This window comes from Mercenaria mercenaria, chromosome 1 (genome assembly GCF_021730395.1).
Source record: "Mercenaria mercenaria strain notata chromosome 1, MADL_Memer_1, whole genome shotgun sequence".
In the NCBI taxonomy this organism is placed as follows: Eukaryota; Metazoa; Mollusca; class Bivalvia; order Venerida; family Veneridae; genus Mercenaria; species Mercenaria mercenaria.
The window spans coordinates 9,224,013-9,246,872 of record NC_069361.1 but is presented as its reverse complement, the minus strand read 5'-3'; the positions used below and the strand labels follow the sequence as shown (position 1 = coordinate 9,246,872).

The window sequence follows — 22,860 nt, the reverse complement described above, 5'->3', positions numbered from 1 at the left end:
CTACATAACCTTATTGTCTATGGTCAGTAATAGCCCTAGGAAGTCGCTGTGTTGGGAGGTCAAAGGTCAAGGTCACAGATATATTGGAATTAAAATGGTTTAGGATTTATAGCCTGTGCAAGAATGCTAGGGCCTATTGCAGTCAAACTTTACAATGTTGTTTTCTGTGGCAAGGCAGTCAAAGGTCAAGGTCACAGCATACTTGAGTCAGAAAATTACACACCTCAGACTGGATATCATAGGGGCATATATTTTTTACAAACAGCTCTTGTCTTTTTGTCTTCTATCATGCAATATATCATTCCCATATCAAGCATATTTCCTGTCTGATACTCTTTTCATTTTAAAAGTAGTTACTACATTTATGTATATAATGATTCTAGCCAATCTGCTGAATGCACTAAAATAACATTGTTCTAAGAAAATTCAGGAAAATTTGCTCAAAGTAATTTCTAGTGATTCGTGTATTGTGTGCTTCTCAGTGCTCAGCTATCAGTTTATATTCTCCTAACCAATGAAGACTATAGGTTATAACTGAACAGTTAAATAACAGTTTTCCTTTATGATGAGAAAAGACAAAGAAGACTCATTGGAAACAGTAATTACTGTCTGAAGTGACTTATGGCTGAGGTTGAGGTGTGGGTGGCAGTTCATTTAAGTGTTTGTAGTGTAGGTAGAGGAAGTTCATAGATTTATGGTGTCTTGCAGTTGCAAAGTTTAACAGTTTAAAAAGGGACTGGCAAAATCAAAGTTCAGACCCTAGAGCTAAATCTCAAAAGACATATGACTGTTGAATTGTCTTTAGGATTGTGTATTTGTGTAACCCATCTTCATTTTAATGCTTGTTTACATTTCATAGCCTTAGTGTACCTCTCCATTTACAGTTTATCTTTCTCAAAGAAAATTAACTGCTTGTTAATCCAACTCTTCAAACAAGGAATTATATGTTAGTCTTCCTCTTGGTAGTTGTGTTTTTCTCTTTCTCATGACAAAAGGACTGATGATACATCACAAAAACTTGGTGTTTAGCATTTTTTAGGCCTGGGATTTGTTTGAATGATTCAGCTTGGCCTCTGTAAGGGCCACCAGAGTTAAAAATAGAAAAACTTTGAACAGCTTCTTCATGAACAGCTTGATACATCTTTTCTTGACTTGGTCTCTAGTGTCTTGTTCCCAAGTTTGTTCAAACGGATCCACATTGTCCTTTTTTGGGGCCTGCAGAGGTAAAACAGCAAAATCTTTCAATGACATACTCATGAACTGCTTGGTGGATCTTTACAGACTCAGTGGGTCTGTAGCACTGTTCTAAGGTCTGCTCTCAAGTTTGCTGAGATAGCTCAGCTTGAACTTCTTAGGGGCTGCCAGAGCTGAACATAAGAAACTTCCTTTCATCAACCAGTTGAGGATCTCTAAAGTTTGTTTAAATTTTATTGAGCTGTTTAACAGATGAGTAAAAGTTTTGGTTAGGGGCAAGTTCAGAAATCAAGGTCCTCCTCAGGTGAGTGACTTAGGTCCATTGTTACTATATTGCATAATTTATATTGTAATGGAAGGAAAGTTGTTGAGGCAGTATATGTAGTTTTGAACACCTCATTCCTAGGTTCATGATGACTAGACCAGTTTGTCAACAGGTGGACATGGCAGCCATGATGTTTGTCTTTACATTGTATATAGTGCTATGGTGTTGTTACACACTGAAAGACATACAGAAATGCAAATTTATATATATATTAAGATAACACTACTGAACAATTTATCAATTTAAATGCTGTTTAACTTCTTGTTAAAAATATGCTGGACAAAAAATCAGAATGTCTTTCTGCTTTCCTGTTTTATGCCCCTTTATTTGTTGTCAGCCTGAAGTGTTGTCTCTTCTGACAGCATCTCTAAATGGCTACATGGGAAACTTTGAAAATCTTCTACTCTGAAACCAAACGCCTGATTTAGCAATATGTTTACAACAATGTTTCTTGAGTGACCGTCTACCAACTTGTTCAAGTTATTGTGATTTGTTTAAAAAAGATTGTAAACAGGGGCCAGGCTAGTTTTCTTCATATGGCTATAATAATGGAATATTTAAGAAAAACCTCTGTGAAATAATTTCACAGAAATGATCTTTGGGTGACCCTCTACCAAAATTGTTCAGTCCAGCTGTGAAATTCAGTTGAGTGATCTAGGGCAATTGTGACCCTCTTGTTGTAAATAGTGCCAGTCTTTGCTAAAAGATCATAATGTAAAGAAATATGTCTTTTGCAAATGGATGGGGTTTTTTTTTTCAGGAAGTCGTTTTGCACTAATAATGTGAGTTTGATGCCCTCCCCTTCCTGCTAAAGTAGCTTGAAGAGAGCTTTTCTTCATTTCTCAGGCCCTTGTATGATGACTGAGCCAGACAGTTTAAGAGTGTTATTGACTTTCACTATTTAAGATCAGCCCTTCTTGAACTTTTATGGAAATCCAAACACAGAATTTAAAATAAGTACTTGAGATGTACATTTCTTCTCGGCAGTGCTGAACTGTTGTAACAGAATATAAATAACTAAGCTGATACAGTGGTTTCTAGCTGCAGGAAATGCTTGATTTGATTGTAAGTTACAGGGAAATTTTGGAAGTTTATTTTATCCAGATCGATACTTCAATCTGAATATCGCCACAGTCACCAGCAGAATACCACACACTACTTCTGGATTTGATGAACCATTTGGGATATGATATTTAGATAAGGTTTTGGAGGCGAGCTGATTATAAATTAAATTTTGCATCAAGATATCATAGAAAAATGTCCCCAGTGATGGTAGCTACAAAAGTATAAGCCATTTTACATAATATTGTTATTTTTTCAGGGAAATTTAGATCAGAGTTGCTTTGAAATAGAAAACAAAATATAAAATTGTCAAAGGAATTTTGTATGTTTGCACTGTTGCCTTTTTATACCTCAAGGTCTTACCCTGTTAACCGCTTAAGTCTTTTTACATGCCTGTTTGAAGAACGGGACGTATTATGGGAACGCCTCTGGCAGGCGTGGTTGGGTGGGCGGCCGGGCAGGCAGCGTCCTTAGACTTTGTCTGGAGCATACCTTCTTCATGCATGGAGGAATTTTGATGAACCTTGGCACAATTGTTCACCATCATGAGACAGAGTGTCATGTGCAAGAACCAGGTCCCTAGGTCTAAAGTCAAGGTCACACTTAGAGATCAAATGATACAAGAATAAAAACCTTTGTCCCGAGTATTTCTTCTTCATGCATGGAGGGATTTTGATATAACTTGGCACAAATGTTCACCACAATGAGACAGAGTGTCATGCACAAGAACCAGGTCCCTAGGTCTAAGGTCAAGGTCACACTTAGAGGCCAAAGGTCAGATACAAGAATGACTTTGTCCGGAGCATGTCTTCTTCATGCTTGGAGGGATTTTGATGTAACTTGGCACAATTGTTCAGCATCATGAGACAGAGTGTCTTGCGCAAGAACCAGGTCCCTAGGTCTAAGGTCAAGGTCACAATTATGACTTTGTCCGGAGCATTTCTTCTTCATGCATGGAGGGATTTTGATGTAACTTGGCACAATTGTACACCATCATGAGACAGAGTGTCATGCGCAAGTCCCTTTTTTAGAATTACTTCCCTTTGTTGTTACTATGAATAGCTTATATTGTAACTTTTTCATTACTAGTGGTAGGGAAAAATCGAGACCACTTTTCTGTAGTACAACATGCATGTTACATCCAATTTTGAGATGTATTTTAACTTCCCTTAGTTGTTACTATAAATAACTTATATTGTAACTTTTTTTATAGTTGACTGTAGGGAAAAACCAAGACCACTTTTCTGTGGTACAACATAGATGTTACTTCCAAATTTTAGGTGTATTTTAAGGTATCTCTGCCTGTTAAGGAGTTTTTTTTGTGGGCCCCATGTGGTTCTGGGGCCATCTGTGTATGAAAAGAATTGGAACCACTGCCTTACCCTTGCATGGTCGTAAGAGGTAACTAATAGGGTCTTAACACTTGGTTTTGCTGTTACTCTGTGATTCCAGCAGGTATGCAAATTTTGATTCCATACCTCATGTTTTTATTTCGATGTAAATGAGATGTGAAACCAAAATTTGTAGTCCTGTTTGGCGCCATATAACCTATACTGTGTTGGTGCGCCGTAAAACCCAAATAAAAAAATAAAAAAAATTTTTTTAGTGGACTTAGAAAAACAAAATTTTACAATAATTACTACACAACCACAAAATTAAAATTCCATTTGCAAATGCAGGTGCTAGTGTAAAGAAATTTGCTATGACAGACATATATTGTGACATTCTGGCACTCTTGTTTGGCAATGTTTTTGGTTTTATCACATGTTTGACATCGTGGAAGTGAACTAAAGCCAATACAATAGTGTAATAAAGCTTTGACGTTCAGACATCGTTTATCTATAGGAGATGTTGCTAGAATTTGCTTGGTCTATAATGGGTAAAGAAAGAAGAAATTTTGATGTTTCGACAGGAAAAGCTTACATGTGATAAAAAAATATCACATCTTTGTCTTTCCACATTTAATTTATTAAACTTGTTGAATAAAATTGATAAAATGCTTGGCAGAGTCTTGCATATTATTAGCTCACCTGTCACAAAGTGACAAGGTGAGCTTTTGTGATCGCGCATCGTCCGTCCGTCCGTGCGTAAACTTTTGCTTGTGACCACTCTAGAGGTCACATTTTTCATGGGATCTTTATGAAAGTTGGTCAGAATGTTCACCTCGATGATATCTAGACCAAGTTCGAAACTGGATCACGTGTGGTCAAAAACTAGGTCAGTAGGTCTAAAAATAGAAAAACCTTGTGACCTCTCTAGAGGCCATATTTTTCAAAAGATCTTCATGAAAATTGGTCAGAATGTTCACCTTGATGATATCTAGGCCAAGTTCGAAACTGGGTCACGTGCAGTCAAAAACTAGGTCAGTAGGTCTTAAAATAGAAAAACATTGTGACCTCTCTAGAGGCCATATATTTCACAAGATCTTCATGAAAATTGGTCAGAATGTTCACCTTGATGATATCTAGATCAAGTTCAAAACTGGGTCATGTGCCATCAAAAACTAGGTCAGGAGGTCAAATAATAGAAAAACCTTGTGACCTCTCTAAAGGCCATATTTTTCATAAGATCTTCATGAAAATTGGTCAGAATGTTCACCTTGATGATATCTAGGTCAAGTTCGAAACTGGATCACGTGCGGTCAAAAACTAGGTCAGTAGGTCTAAAAATAGAAAAACCTTGTGACCTCTCTAAGGGCCATATTTTTCACAAGATCTTCATGAAAATTGGTCAGAATGTTCACCTTGATGATATCTAGGTCAAGTTTGAAACTGGGTCACGTGCGGTCAAAAACTAGGTCAGTAGGTCTAAAAATAGAAAAACCTTGTGACCTCTCTAGAGGCCATATATTTTACAAGATCTTCATGAACATTGGTCAGAATGTTCACCTTGATGATATCTAGGTCAAGTTCGAAACTGGGTCATGTGCCTTCAAAAACTAGGTCAGGAGGTCCAATAATAGAAAAACCTTGTGACCTCTCTAAAGGCCATATTTTTCATGGGATCTGTATGAAAGTTGGTCTGAATGTTCATATTGATGATATCTAGTTCTAGTTCGAAACTGGGTCATGTGCGGTCAAAAACTAGGTCAGTAGGTCTTAAAATAGAAAAACCTTGTGCCCTCTCTAGAGGCCATACTTGTGAATGGATCTTCATAAAAATTTGTCAGAATGTTCATTTTGATGATATCTAGGTCAAATTAGAAAGTGGGTCATGTGCTTTCAAAAAGGAGGTCAGGAGGTCAAATAATGAAAAAACCTTGTAACCTCTCTAGAGGCCATATTTTTCATGGGATCTGTATGAAAGTTGGTCTGAATGTTTATCTTGATGATATATAGGTCAAGTTTGAAACTGGGTCAACTGCAATCAAAAACTAGGTCAGTAGGTCTTAAAATAGAAAAACCTTGTGACCTCTCTAGAGGCCATACCCTTAAATGGATCTTCATGAAAATTGGTCTGAATGTTCACCTTGATGATATCTAAGTCAAATTTGAAACTGGGCCACGTGCCTTCAAAAACCAGGTCAGTAGGTTAAATAATAAAAAAAAAACTTTTGACCTCTATAGAGGCCATACTTTTCATGTTATCTGTATGAAAATTGGTCAGAATGTTCACCTTGATGATATCTAGGTCAGGTTCGAAACTGGATCACGTGCGGTCAAAAACTAGGTCAGTAGGTCTAAAAATAGAAAAACCTTGTGACCTCTCTAGAGGCCATATTTTTCAATGGATCTTCATGAAAATTGGTCTGAATGTTCACCTTGATTATATCTAGGTCAGTTTCTAAACTGGGTCATGTGTGGTCAAGAACTAGGCCAGTAGGTATAAAAATAGAAAAACCTTGTGACATCTCTAGAGGCCATATTTTTCAATAGATCTTCATGAAAATTAGTGAGAATTTTTACTGTGATGATATCTAGGTCAAGTTCAAAACAGGATCATGTACCTTCGAAAACTAGGTCAACAGGTCAAATAATAGAAAAACCTTGTGACCGCTCTAGAGGCCATATTTTTCAATGGATCTTAATGAAAATTGGTCAGAATTTTTATCTTGATGATATCTAGGTCAAGTTCAAAACTGGGTCACATGAGCTCAAAAACTAGGTCACTGTGTCAAATAATAGAAAAAAACGACATCATACTCGAAACTGGGTCTTGTGGGAACAGGTGAGCGATTCAGGACCGTCATGGTCCTCTTGTTATTAGTCCCCTACTGGTTGAAAACCAGTTTCGGGGACTATAGGAATGTGCTTTTCCGTCCATCATTCCATCATTCTGTCATTCCGTCAGTCCACAATTTCATGTCTGGTCCATAACTCTGTCATTCATTCAGGGATTTCAATATTACTTGGCACAAATTTCCCCATGATGAGACGACGTGTCATGCGCAAAACCTGGACCCCTAGCTCAAAGGTCAAGGTCACAATTGGAGGTCAAAGGTCAACAGGGCTTTTTTCCTGTCTGGTCGGTACCTCTGCCACCCATGAGAGATTCTAATATGATTTTGCACAAATGTTTCCCTGTATGAGACGATGTGTCATGCGCAAAACTCGGGCCCTTAGCTGAAAGGTCACGGTCATACTTAGAGGTCAAACGTCAAATTCAAGAATGACTTTGTCCCGAGCATTTCTTCTTCATGCATAGAGGGATTTTAATTTAACTTGGCACAAATGTTCACCACCATGAGGCACCCATATTTATAGAATTACTTCCCTTTGTTGTTACTATTAATAGCTTATATCGTAACTTTTTTATTACTGGCCGTAAGGAAAAATCAAGACCACATTTCTGTGGAACAACATGCATGTTACATCCATTTTTAGCTCATCTGATTTTTTGAAAAAAAATTATGAGTTATTGTCATCACTTGAGCGGTTGTCGGCGTCGGCGTCTGTGTCGGCGTTGCCTGGTTAAGTTTTATGTTTAGGTCAGCTTTTCTCCTAAACTATCAAAGCTATTGCTTTGAAACTTGGAATACTTGTTCACCATCATAAGCTGACCCTGTATAGCAAGAAACATAACTCCATCTTGCTTTTTGCAAGATCTATGGCCCCTTTTGTACTTAGAAAATATCAGATTTCTTGGTTAAGTTTTATGTTTAGGTCAACTTTTCTCCTAAACTATCAAAGCTATTGCTTTGAAACTTGGAATACTTGTTCACCATCATAAGCAGACCCTGTAGGTCAAGAAACATAACTCCATCTTGCTTTTTGCAAGAATTATTGCCCCTTTTGGACTTAGAAAATCAGTTTTCTTGGTTAAGTTTTATGTTTAGGTTAGCTTTTATCCTAAACTATCAAAGCTATTGCTTTAAAACTTGCAACACTTGTTCACCATCATAAGCTGACCCTGTACAGCAAGAAACATAACTCCATCCTGCTTTTTGGCAATAATTATTGCCCCTTTTGGACTTAAAAAATCAGTTTTCTTGGTTGAGTATTATGTTTAAGTCAGCTTTTCTCATAAACTATCAAAGCTGTTGCTTTAAAACTTGCAACAGTTTTTCACCATCATAAGCGGACTCTGTACATCAAGAAACATAACTCTATCCTGCTTTTTGCAAGAATGATGGCCCTTTTTAGACTTAGAAAATCATGGGTAGGACAATATTTCTATTATACAAAAAAATCAGATGAGCGTCAGCACCCGCAAGGCGGTGCTCTTGTTAGGTGTATTTTGACCTATATCTACCTGACAAAGAGTTTTATGTGGATTTATATTATATAGAGTTTTTTTGTTTTTTTAGGGTTAACTTCCTTTGTTGTTACTATAAATAACTTGTATTATAACTTTTTTATAATTGGCCAAAAAATTTCCATATGAAAATACAGGCGCTAGTGTAAAGAAATAAAGAAATTTGCTATGATGGGCATATATTGTGACATTCTAGCACGTTTGTTTATATTTATAGATGTTACGAAACAATCAACAACTGTAGGTTTTTGTATGTGCAAATTTTAATCAAAGTGTTTTGTTATAACATATTGTATATATATAGTACAATATTGTTTATACATCATTGACAGATATCAGTTCATTATGTTATTCTGCAGTAGGGAAGATTAGGTGCCTTCCAGTAGGGGACTTTGTATTGCATGGCAATACTTCATTCACTTGTTTTATTCAACTCATTTAATAAATTTAATATGAAAAGACGCTCATGTAATATCCTCTATTTATGAAAAGAAGATAGAACTGCAGGTATAACATTAGTGTCTGAATTAGCATTTCCTGATAGATATGACTTTTATACAAAATACAGGCTTGGCAGGGAGTTTGATGCATTATAAGATGAAAATATGACATTTGAAGGAAACATGGCTGTAGAATTATTGATCTAGATTTAGAAATAGCCACATATAAAACTGTTACAAATAAATATAGGTAAAGCAGTGAAGTTTGTTTTATTTGAAATTATTTTGCAAAATTGGTATAAATGGCTGCATGGTTTGTTCCATCCTGACATAGAAAAAGTTAGAACATGCTCTACGTGAATCTCACTGCATCAAGAACAAGCTTTCAATGGTATACTGCTCTCATAATGCAAAGCTGTTTAAGGCATCATAGTTATATTATATGTTAGGAGGATGGGGGAGGGGAGTTTTAATAGAAAACAAACACTTTTTGAGAGAGGTATATACCAAAATTATTGTCAGAGATTGCCTTTGTCTAAAATAAGTCATTCAGTGTACAGTTGTTGTGAATCTTTTCTTTCTTTGTTCTAAAGTTATAACACTGTTTTTACCCTACAGGGTATCGAATGTTCAAAGACTAGTTTTCTATAAAACAGAGTGAAAACTACAGAGTTGTCAGTGAAATAATGTATTGTAAAGTTTTTGTTCTGGTATGAATAACATAGAATGATTATTATGATTTTTAGCTCCACTATTCCACGGTGGGGAAACCAAGAATGCAACGTCATCAAATAGCAGCGCAAATGAGCTGACCACACACAAATTAACGTCGATTCAGGTCAGAAAAGTCTTGTAACTTTTTTATTACTGCAGCTTTCGACTCGAGATAAAGAGCACCGTACCCGGCCTGGAGTATACTATTCTGTGGTAGTGTTCCATGTTGTACGTATAGCTTGGTTTTTGCTCGAAAATGCGAACAGTTGGCAAAGAGAGTATGAGCTGTACCACACTTTTGTCTAAGAAAGTGAGTTTTGATCGTATTTTCGTAAATTGAGGACAGATTTGACGCTCATTTAATATCAGTGACGAGCATAATAGTCAACCACTGTTTTATTTTGCTATTTACAAGGATATCTGACGATATTTTATTCAAAACAAACAACATTATTAAAATGAGAACATCCACACTGACGACTTTGTTGGAGAACATCCACACACTTAATTACCATTATTGCAGTTATGCTTCCTAAAAGCTATGTCTTAGGCAGTCAAGCTACGTTGTTCAACAACCAGTGTCGTCTATACATACAATCAGCAGTTCTAACCATTTACCTCGAGTCTAGACCAGTTAAAATAGATCTGCCTAATCATATGGCAATGGCTGAGCGCATGTTAGGCTAACATTAATCTCTGTGTTTAGTGTGGCATAAGGACACGGTGTTCAGATTGGTTGCATCTTAGGAAAAAAATATTTTAAGATAACAAGACAAATTTGCATAAAAGTCCTGCAAACAAAGTTTCAAAGCAAATAGAGGATTGGAATAGTTATTGTATTGTTATTTTGTTTATAACTATATCCACCCCAAAGTGCATAAAACACGGATAGTTAGTTAGTACTTTAACTAAATATTATAACTAAGATATTTTAAATCTTATTTCAGCAAATGGAAGTCTCTTTCAAATATCAAATACAATCCAACCTTATACATAAAAAGGGCATTATCACTTAAGGTGATTATGCACAATTGATAAACCGGCAGAAAGGCATACAATGTATTATCATTGCGTAGACTAAAGCCTGGGTTCTGCATACGGAACCGAAATTCTTTTATTGAATGGCAATCCCATGACAACAATATTATATTTCTAAAGATAAAACGTGATATTAAAATTGTTCGAACATTAAATAGTTCTAAATAGTGTCTTTAAATCAGCTTGAAATGCGCTGATCTCTTAAAATAAAGGCAACGTCTATAGCCTAGTGGTAGAGCGTCCGCTTTGAGCGCGCGAGGTCGTGGGTTCGATCCCCAGCTGCGTCATACCAAAGACGTGAAAAATGGTATCAGTAGCTTCCTTACTTGGCGCTCAGCATTAAAAGGGAAACTGGCCTCTTCTCTCATACCCTCGTGGAGATTGATCCCATCAGGAATGAGGGGTCGAGAGTGAATAATATAAGTTGTAGAACTTCCTTCACAATCGACCTAAAATGAATCCTGTATAAACACGTAAGACCTTAGCTTATATTTTCGACTGAGAAGATTCATTAAAAGCTTCATTGGGGACAGTTTACTTTTGAAAAGATGATTTCCTATAGGCACATATTACAAAAAGTTACTTAAGGTCAAAACATTTTGTTAAGCAGAAAAAAATCACATGACACTATTAATTTACATTTGCCAAAAGTTGCAAGTTTATTCTATAATATGGAAAAAATCGGAGTTTAATCGAATTTTAAATCAGTGAAGAAAAACAAATGGATCAGAACTTGTAGAACTACCTTAGGCAACATACGGGAAAGATTTTCATGTGACGCCTTCAACTTTCGTCAGTATTTATACACCTTTCCACACTCCTCACATCCTTGGTTTTCTCTCTCCGCTGTGATTGTCTTAAGTGGTCCCGCAGAGCAGGTTTTCTGGCTGAAGCTTAGCCCCTAATATCGCACTTCAGTCAAATGCTGATTTATTAAAATAAATTTCCCATAATTTGAAATGTACTGCAATGCTATTGGACAAAAAATAATTTCAAACATTAAATACTGTTACAACTGTATTAATAAATTTACTAGTTGTGGACACCTTTTGATATTAGCAGATCTTAATAATTTCAAACTATTTTATAGAGCTTGAGCCGTATTGTTCATTAATAGAAGTTCAGCCAGGAAAATTGTAAGGGTGTTTAAGTATAGGTTTGTGGTTTGGCAAAAGAAATTTACATATACTTTGTTATCTCGCATATGTAATTGGTGCCAAAATTATTTAAATGAAATGAGAAGATATATTTTTCTAATTATTGGCTACCTGTTTAGTATTTAAAATTATTTTGTGAACAAATTTAAGCTCCGCATACAGTATGTGACTTACCGGGTTAATAAACGACTGGAAGTAAATGTTGATTTACCAAAATTAATTTCCCAACGACATTTGTTGTTGAACAACGTAGCTTGACTGCCTAAGACATAGCTTTTAGGAAGCATAACTGCAATAATTGTAATTGAGAGTGTGGATGTTCTCCAACAAAGTCGTCAGTGTGGATGTTCTCATTTTAATAATGTTGTTTGTTTTGAATAAAATATCGTCAGATATCCTTGAAAATAGTAGAATAAAACAATGATTGACTATTATGCTCGTCACTGATATTAAATGAGCGTCAAATCTGTCCTCAATTTACGAAAATACGATCAAAACTCACTTTCTTAGACAAAAGTGTGGTACAGCTCATACTCTCTTTGCCAACTGTTCGCGTTTTCGAGCAATAACCAAGCTAAACGTACAACATGGAACACTACCACAGAATAGTATACTCCAGGCCGGGTACGGTGCTCTTTATCTCGAGTCGAAAACTGCGGTAATAAAAAAGTTACAAGACTTTTCTGACCTGAATCGACGTAAATTTGTGTGTGGTCAGCTCATTTGCGCTGGGTTTTGATGACGTTGCATTCTTGGTTTCCCCACCGTGTATTCTGAGAATAGGGGGCTATTTACTCACCCCAGCGTTGGCGTCCGCGTCAGCGTGAGTTTCTTGGTTAAAGTTTTTCGGCAACCTTTGTTTTTCTGTCATATTTTTGTTACTGTCCAGCATACAAACAAAGTATATGCAGGGGCTGGGCCCATTATACCCAAGGTCAAGGTCACCAAGGTGTTATACTTAGGTAATTTTTAAGGTTAAAGTTTTTCGCCAAACCTTTGTTTTTGTGTCATATCTTGGTTGCTATTGCTTATATCTTACTGTAAGTTCACATAAAAGTTGTCCAGCATACAAACAAAGTATATGCAGGTGCTAGGCCCATTATACTAAAAGTCAAGGTCACCAAGGTGTTATACTTGGGTTATTTTTAAGGTTAAAGTTTTTCGGCAACCTTTGTTTATCTTTAATATCTTTCTTATTGTTGCTTATATCTTACTGTAACTTCACATAAACATTGCCTAGCATACAAACAAAGTATATGCAGGGGCTGGACCCATTATACCCAAGGTCAAGGTCATCAAGGTGTTATACTTGGGTTATTTTTAAGGTTAAAGTTTTTCAGCAACCTTTGTTTTTCTGTCATATCTTTGTTACTATTGCTTATACCGGTATCTTACTGTAACTTCACATAAACATTGTCCAGCATACAAACAAAGTATGTGCAGGGGCTTGGCCCATTATACCTAAGGTCAAGGACAAAGTTGTTATACTTGGAATTACTTTCATGTTAAATTTTTTTGAAAGCTTTGTTTATAGACATATCTTTGGTTCTTTAAAAGATAATGACTTGAAATTAAAAATATTTCTTTATAATGTGTGTTACAATCCCCATAACTCTAATTGTATTTTTGACAGAATTATGCCCCTTTCATACTTAAAATTTTTTGGCAATCTTCGCTTTCTTGATGTTACTTTAGTACAATATAAGATAAAGACTTGAACTTGAAATGTATCTTTATCACCATCATCTGCATGAGTGGTAACAATCCCAATAACTCTGATTGTATTTTTGACCAAATTATGTCCATTTCATACTTAAATTTTTTGACAATCTTCGTTTTCTGGGCATAACTTTGGTACTATATAAGGTTATGCCTTGAAACTCAAAATACGTTTACCATCATCATCTGCATGTGTGGTAACAATCCCAGTAACTCTAGTTTGTGTTCTTGACAGAATTATGCCCCTTGGTGTATCTTCCTTTTAAAGTAGAGGTCTCTTATTGAGACATATATTCATTTTACTGTCAAATCACCGAATAGTGGAGCGTGCTGTCTTACGGACAGCTCTTGTTTGGTCCAGCCATCCATTGTCTGGTGTTCCAACTGTCAGAAAATGCTAAGAGCTCCTTTTCATTTTACCCACTGCTAGGAGCCACAAATGGTAACTATACTGAGAGAATGATTTTTTTTTATGCAGAACATAATTTTTGTCATGTATGTTGAAGGCTAAGGTTGCACAGGGAGAATAAAGTCAAAAAGGGATTATTCTGTGTCTGCACTGTACCTTTTAATTTTCAAATTACTTGCAAGAATTTTTATACATAATGAGATGGTATGATGTCACCTTTGGTCATGTTTGGTCAAGGTGGCTTGGTGGAATCTAGGGATTGTTTTGTATCCACGCTTCATTGGTTTACCCTTTGGAAGAATTTTCATAGAACTTAAAACCAAATTCCAGTCATGTCAGGTCAAGGTCACACAGCGAGATCTAAGGTTAAATAGGGATACATCTTCATTTATTACCATGTAAGATTCCAGTTAAGCAGTAGGCAAGACCAGGAGTTGAATGTTAGCAGTTGCCATAACGATCAATTACCTTCAGACAAAAATACCTAAAAACTTAAGTGCTTCCTATAATAATTGAACTATTGCAACAGTCACTTTCTGTATGGCAGTGCTATAATGCTTTCCTTCAATAACAGTTTATGCCCAGTTTTATTTGAACTTGTTCATTGTTTTATAGTTGCTGACATGATGACTCTATGATTGTACATTGATATCAATACATCATTATAAATATATGGTTTTATGGTGTAAAAAGCTTTCAATGGTATACTATTATACTTTAAAAACTCTCATAATGGAAAGCTATTTAAGGCATCATAGCTATATTAAATGTGTTAGGAGGAGGGGAGGTTTAATAGAAAACAAACACTTCATGAGAGAGGTATATACCAAATTTATACAGTTTTGCCTTTGTCTGAAATAAGTCATTCAGTGTAAAGAGTTGTTGTAAATCTTTTCTCTCTTTGTTCTAATAATGTATTGTGAAATTTTTGTTCTGAAAGAATAGAACTGTATGAATGTCATAGAAGGATTATTATGATTTTTTGGTCCAGTCATCCATTGTCTGGTGTTCCAACTCCCAGAAAATCCTATGAGCTCCACTACTAGGAACCACAAATGATAACTATATTGAGAGAATATGCAGAACATAATTTAAAAGGGATTATTTTGTGTCTGCAGTCTGGGCTTTACCTTTTAACTTTCAAATTACTTGCACAATTTTTATTCATTCTGAGATGGTATGCAGTCACCTTTGGTCATGTTTGGTCAAGGTGGCATGGTAGAATCTAGGGATTGTTTTGTATCCATGCTTCATTGCTTTACCCTTGGGAAGAATTATCATAGAACTTAAACTCAAATTCCAGTCATGTCAGGTCAAGGTCACTCAATGAGATCAAAGGTCAAATAGGGATTTCTTCCTTAATTTGTAACCCAGTAAGGTTTAAGTTCAGCACTTTCAAACACATTTCTTTGTGCTATGGCATGAAATTAGTTCATTTTGGTAAAAAATAATTCTGTAGATAGAGATTTTGAAAATATAAGTGTTTCTACTGTTTGGACACCATTAGAAATGTTAAATGTTTTGCTGTCTTTACTGGCCCAAGTATTCATGCAACAGTAATGGAAGAGGTAAATTCAGACTACAGTGATAGATATAGTGTGACTTAAAAACACAAGCAATTCTTACAATAATTTGATTACTCTGTTGAAATGTGTATCTCTTGGTGGCACTAATAGAAGTGGAATTTGATCTCCGTGACATCATTGATATTTTAGAGATTCTTGTGTCTTCCAAATATAGTGTAGGTTGTGAAATTAACTTTCCTATCTTATTTTACCACTGATAATTTTCTGTAAAATCATATTACTGTTTTCATCTCTAGAAATTGTCTGGAACTGACATATATACAGGATTTTTTTTTACATTTTGCAAAGTAAATGAATGCCTGTAGCTGTTTAATATCTTAGTGTGGTATGGAAAAGACCAATCTTAGACATAAAGCCCTGCAGTTAAAACAAATTTTCTCCTTCCTTTTTTGCCAGTTAAAACTTGTTAACTGAATATTTTTGGTGGAGTCATGATATAGAAAGTCTGGCAGGAATAAGCAAGCAGCCATTTTGGAGTTTTACATATTTGATCAGAAAATGAATTGATTTTCATCAGAGCACCCGGTGTGTTCATCAAAATTCTTTTCTAGGAAATAAAGTAATCATCAGCTGCAGAAAGTTGGTTTTCTCCAGAAATATGTGGTAGATCCATGTTTTCATTCTTTTTTTTGTGGAGCTCGCTTGTGGAAGCGAAGACATATAGTCGTCCAAATGGCTGTTCGATGTATGTGCGTGCCTCCATCCAGATTTGTTTGTCCAGACCATAACTTTGTCATGCATGGAGCAATGTGGTTTATATTTTGCATGAATGTTAACCTCAGTCAGACAGAGTGTCGTGCGCAAACCCCAGGTTCCTATCTCAAAGGTCAAGGTCAAGGTCACAGTTGGAGGTCAAAGGTCATGTCAGATCTTGTCCGGCCCACAACTTTGACATGCATTGAGGATTCTTGTTTATATTTGACATGAATGTTTAACTCAATGGGACAGAGTGTCATGTGCAAACCCCAAGTTCCTGTCTCAAAGGTCAAGGTCATAGTTAAGGATCAAAGGGCGGGCTTGACATGTTGCCCGTGTGCATCTAGTTTTTATGGATGTTAGTATACCCTGATCCTTTCTTTATGCTTTCATATCATTACTGTTACTTAGGTTGTTTAACATTGTTCTGTACAGCATTCCGATGTATTTGGGTCAGTTTGAGTACCCATTAGAAAACACATCTCAGACAAGTTATTATGTTCAGATTGGTGTTCAAATATGTCCCATTATCAATAATGTTGCAACAGTCATATAAGTCATAATACCTATCACCTATGTTCCATTAAGTGATAATGTTTGGAGATGTTTTTGTGATCTTGTCTGTTTGTCACTGGCATGTGTGCAATACATAACTCCAAAAGTATGAAAGAGAATATAGTAAAACTTGGAAAAAAGATAGTCTGCAGTGAAATGAAGAGCAAAGAATGTGAACTAATTAACCCTATCTTAAATATTTTTTTTCCTTTTTGTTGTTTTAAATAATTCCTTGTCGAGAGCGTAACTCAGAAAGCTTCAGAAATTTCAATGATGCTTGGAATTTGGATAGATATAAATGGAAGGAAGTGTCTAGTACAACAGTCTTTTGATAGTTTTTCAAATTATCTCCTTCACGGACTTATTTCTTTTTCTATAAAAAGGAATATAAAGAAGCATCAACTGATGATAGGCTGCAGTGAGAGGCTGCTGAGACCTCTGACTCAGTCTTGAATAGTTTTGGAATTGTGTGCCTTGTAGGACCAGACAACAACTTTGTGACTACCAGTTTGAATTGATAGAAAATTGTCATAATGATAGAAGGCTACAAGAAAAAGTGTGAGAACCAGAATACTTTTTCAAGTTTTTGCAGAAGTATCGTATCTATTTTGGGTGATTTTAATGTTTGTCGGAGTACCGAAGGACTTGTGATTGATATAAACCACAATTAGAGGAAGTGTAGAGTATAGAAACTCTATCTCTGTCAAAGTGCTTGTAGAGTTAATTCCCATTGGCACATACTTAAAAGAGGCTGTGTCACACAGTGTAACATTCACACCACAAAATCCCATCAGCAAGCATATATATCAATTTCTTCAGATCAGTTTAGTTTTTTTTTTCTGAAGATAGACTTTAGTACCAGTAATGTTTTACTCTTACAAGGCTCTCAGGTTCCAGTAATGTTTTACATTTGCTCAAATACCATTTCTTAAAACATGCTGAATATGAATTTTTCAAACATCTTAGAAACTGGACCGGAAATCATAAAAATTTGAACTTTACTGAACTAACTCATATAAAATGGAAATACTGTTGTTAGGGGAACATGTTATTTAGCAACCAGTAAATGCAATGTCTTCTTGACTTTCATTAGACATTCATTTTGAGAGACAAAAACTATTCTGTCTTCACTGACAAAGTTGTCTTTTATCTGACATCTAATTTTCCAGTACATCACATTTAACTAAACCTCCTAATACCTTAACACAATGCTATTGATCTAGGTATCAGTCCTGATATTCCCCAAGGACTTTTTTTTCTCAGCTAAGTTTGTTCCAAGTGACAAACATGGAGAGCCGATTAGAAAATATTCCAACGGCAAATTATCGGTATGTTGCGGAAATTTGTGTTTTCCATCAAGGTTGGCAGAAATAAATTGTTCTTCCTTAGCAAAAAGAAGAGACAATTAAGGAATGGAGAAAGATTCATGGTTTCTTGATCTTCATACAACAAAAAAACAAACTTGAAACTTTAAATGAGTGTTTTATCAAAGTTTATGATTGTAGTAAATGGCTGAAATGTTATGTCATTGAGGTGTTGCTCTAGATATATGTTTTGTTAACCCTTACCCTGCTAAATTTCTATAATGAACTCGTCCATCTTTCAATTTGGACAGTACCATTAACTGTAAAAAGGGGTGCTTACCAAAAAGATACTGACTGAATAGCGAACAGTGCAGACCATGATCAGACTGCACGGATGTGCAGGCTGATCTTGGTCTGCACTGGTCGCAAAGGCAGAATCACTTGCCGCCAGCAGGCTAAGGGTTAAGTAAGTAATGTCTCGACATCTCTGCTCTACTGATTATTTATAGTAAAGAGTTGGCAGCAAACAGAGACACTTGTTTCTCAGGATATCTGTTTAACTTCAAAATTAGTATTAAATATAGTGTCAGGGAGTTTTAGACTTACTATCAAATAGAATAATTATGTTGGTGCTTCCAGTTGCATGCAGCCAGTCATTAAAAAAATAACCATCCCTCCATCCATCCCTCCATCCCAGCCTCCTTACTCCCTCCTTCTGTTGTTTGAGTGTTACGTGTATTATTCAGTATGGTTCTATTTTACTTTCTACAATTCTTCGCCATAAAAACTCACAGACTAAGATGGAGCAGTCATTTACGAGACAGCTGTAATATTTTCTTATGATGCAAATAATTTTTTTCTCTCATATTCTTTTTATCACAGACATTAATTTGGATTTATTTATTTGCAAAATTGTAGTATCAGAGAATGCAAATTCTTCCAAATTCGTGAATAAAAAATTTGGTTCTTGTTTTGTTTTTTTCAGATTGATATAAAGGTTGACGGTACTTCCCGTGCAAAGGGTTCAACGATGGGAGAGTTTACCAAATTGTCCTCAAATATTTTGTATGTTGGAGGCAGCTCTCATCCTAGAGAACTACTAGGGTCCCCTGTCAGAACAAACTTTAGAGGATGTATGAAGAAGGTATAGCTTTGTTTATGGACACTTTCTAATTCATTTCTAATGTGATATTTAGGAAATGAAGTGTTCGAAAAAGGGTATGTTGCTTCCCTCTCACAACAGTGTTTAGCTTACCTGAACCAAAGGTTCAGGGTGAGCTATTAGTATAGGTGGTTGGTCCGTCTTCCGTCGTCGGTGTTGGCTGTCCACAATTTACATTAACATCTTCTCTGAAACTACTCAGAATTATAGCAAACTTTGTCTATAGCAACCTGGCAAGGTCATCTCAATTTTTTTTAAATGGTTCCTCTTGACCCCCTTTAGGAGTGCCCTTTTGAATCCCCATATCAGCCAGGAGCTAAAAATAGAAATACCTTTAAATGACTTCTTCTCATGAACTGCTTGATGGATCTTCATTAAACTTGGTCTATAGCAACATTTTAATATCTTCTTTAAAGTTGTTCAGATGGGGTAGTGTGCTTTGCCCCTTTTAGGGGCCACTAGAGTCTGAAACAAGAAAACTTTAAACAACTTCTTCACATAAACTACTTGATAGATTTTCATCAAGCTTGGTCTGCAGCATGATTTTAAGAATCTCTCCCAAATGTTTACAAATGGGATTACCTGGCCTCTTTTAGGGGTTGCTAGAGCTGAAAATAGAAAAAAAACCTTTACATGACTCCTTCTCTTAAACTGCTTGATGGATCTTCATGAAACTTTGTCTGTACCATCATTGTATGAATGGTATTAGGCCATTTTGGAGGCAACCACAGTTGTTACCATGCATGATCAAGTGTGTCATAGATATATTCAAGGTCAAACACAGTAAAGGTCAGGTCGACATAGGGCCACCATGGCCCTCTATTATGATGGCCCTCTTATTGCTGTAATTGTAATAACCTGTGGAAACAGACACAAAATACCGATAAGTGTCATAATTGGTCAAACTTTGGACCTGTATTTTACACTAGATTCACCTTATCAACCAGTCTGTATTGTTACATTAGATTCACCATATCTACCAATGACTGTCTATATTTGGCATGTATGTTACATTAGATTCACCATATCTACCAGTCTGTATTGGGCCTGTATGTTACATTAGATTCACAATATCAATCAGTCTGTATTGGGCATGTATGTTACATTAGATTCACCATATCTACCAGTCTATATTGGGCCTGTATGTTACATTAGATTCACGTTATCAACCAGTCTGTATTGTTACACAGTCCGTATTGTTACATTAGATTCGCCATATCTACCAGTCTGTATTGGGCCTGTATGTTACATTAGATTCACGTTATCAACCAGTCTATATTGTTACATTAGATTCACCATATCTACCAGTTTATATTGGGCCTGTATGTTACATTTGATTCACGTTATCAACTAGTCTGTATTGTTACACAGTCTGTATTGTTACATTAGATTCACCATATCTACCAATGACTGTCTATATTTGGCCTGTATGTTACATTAGATTCACCATTTCTACCAGTCTGTATTGGATCTGTATGTTACATTGGATTCACCATATCAATCAGTCTGTATGTTACATTAGATTCACCATATCTACCAGTCTATATTGGGCCTGTATATTACATTAGATTCACGTTATCAACCAGTCTGTATTATTACACAGTCTGTATTGTTACATTAGATTCACCATATCTACCAATGACTGTCTATATTTGGCCTGTATGTTACATTAGATTCACCATATCTACCAGTCTGTATTGGGCCTGTATGTTACATTAGATTCACCATATCAACCAGTCTGTATGTTACATTAGATTCACCATATCTACCAGTCTATATTGGGCCTGTATGTTACATTAGATTTACCATATCAACCAGATATATTGGGCCTGTATGTTACATTAGATTCACCATATCTACCAGTCTATAATGGGCCCGTATGTTACATTGGATTCACGTTATCAACCAGTCTGTATTGGGTCATCAATGTTTTGAAACACTAGATGAATGCATTAACCATCCACCATTTTTCTTTTCTCCTCAGAGTACGTAGATATTAAAAATCTTTCAAGACTTGGAGTGAAATAATCGACTAGAGTAGGAAAGAGGAGTAAAGTCTAGTCTGTAGCCAAAGTACTTATATAGAAGTTTGATTAATGAACATTTAGAAAAAGCAAGAAACATTAGGTGATACATATGTTTAAAACATCTAGGTAAAAACTTGGTCTGATATTAAACTAAGTTGATCATGGCTGTCTTCAAATGTTTTTAGTTTAATATTTTTGGAAAACAAAGTGTTTCAGGAATGATTTCATATTGAAGTAAAGGTTTGAAAGGGCTCTAATGAAAATCTAAAGTTTCAGAGAGTTACGTTAATCAATGAACATAAAAACTGTAGTGAAAGCTTTCAGCTCCATTTGTAATTAGGAAATTTGACAACATAATTGGCAAAAAGAATTGTATTGATGCAAGTGGGGTTTTTTTTTGCCCTATTTCCTAATAGTGTTTTCCCTGAAACTTTCTAGTTATCAGCTAATCAGTGAAGAGTGGTGTTTTCCTTTGGTAATTGTGAAAATACTATAGGTACCATTTTCTAATTATTTCTTTATAGAATGATTTTGGTTTTGGTCTCTTTCTGTCTGCCATGGTCAGAGCTAACACTTGTTTATCAAAACAAACTCCGATGCCGGCCCAATATTTATACATTAAGTTAACTCATAGAATATTCTGTTAATATATTCATTTAATACCTGCAAAACTGTGAAAAGAATTTTCAGGCATAGGATTTTTCAGTCTGAGTAGCTAAAAAATATTTCCTCTGTATCTCTGTAGTGCACACCCATTAATCATGTAAGTTGTTTCCCGGTGTTTTTCAGGTTGAGTACAAGGCGGACAGTATCAATCTTGAACTTATAGAGATGGCTAACAGAGATGATAACCTTATCACTGTGATGGGTGACGTTGTTTTTGGAAAGTGTGAGGAAGTGATAGACTCGCAGCCAGTTACATACACGACACCAGACTCATTCGTTGCTTTGCCAAGATGGGATGTGAAAAAGAATAGCGGGACTATTTCTTTTCAATTTCAAACTACAGAACCCGACGGATTAGTGATGTATAACAGTGGTACATACGGGTCCAGCAATTTTGATTTCTTTGCAATGGAAATTATTGACAGTTATTTTTATCTCATAATGGATTTAGGGACTGGTGCAATAAAGGAAAAAGTATCTCGGACAGAAGTGGACGACGGGGTTCCACACATTGTTCATTTTCAGTACAGTGGCAGAACTGGTTTTATTCGAGTTGACGCTCATGAAACAGAATATGTAACACCAGGAATGGGCATGCAGTTAGATCTTGAAGACATGCTTTTCATTGGTGGACTTAATTTTCAACGATACAATTCTTATAGGTTACCAAAAGAGTTATGGTCAGGAATTCTTAAACACGGTTTTGTTGGTTGCATTCAAGATATGATGATCAATGATGAAAAGGTGGATTTGATGACAGTTGCTAGGAAACAGTTGCAACGGGATATTAAAAGCGAGTGCCAGAAAATGGATGCTCAGTGTTTGAGCCAGCCGTGTCTGCATGGAGGTACTTGTTCAGAAGGCTGGAACAGATACGCCTGTGACTGTACAAACACATCTTACAAAGGAAAGAATTGTGAAAATGGTAGAGTAGCTATGTAGCCTATAAACTTAAAAATCTACACCTGTTTCTATATAAAAAATTCTCATTTATGTAAAAAGTAACGGATACTGCTATTGCCTGTAAAAGTTTATAATGTGTGTCATAGAAGGCACCTCAAATGGTCTGTAAACATAGTACATTTTCCTTGTGTCACTAAACCTGTAGTCTC

The 22,860-nt window shown here is 35.8% G+C and overlaps 1 protein-coding gene across 5 annotated transcripts in view; it reads left to right on the top strand.

Moving 5' to 3' along the window:
- LOC123524527 (neurexin-1-like) overlaps window positions 1–22,860 on the top strand; it is a 201,554-nt gene that overhangs the window by 116,073 nt on the left and 62,621 nt on the right. For all 5 annotated transcript variants that reach the window (XM_053539344.1, XM_053539332.1, XM_053539342.1 and 2 more), the window contains 2 exons: window positions 18,879–19,037; window positions 21,872–22,673. In XM_053539344.1, coding sequence (XP_053395319.1) covers window positions 18,879–19,037; window positions 21,872–22,673 — 961 coding nt within the window. The remainder of the gene's footprint in view (window positions 1–18,878; window positions 19,038–21,871; window positions 22,674–22,860) is intronic.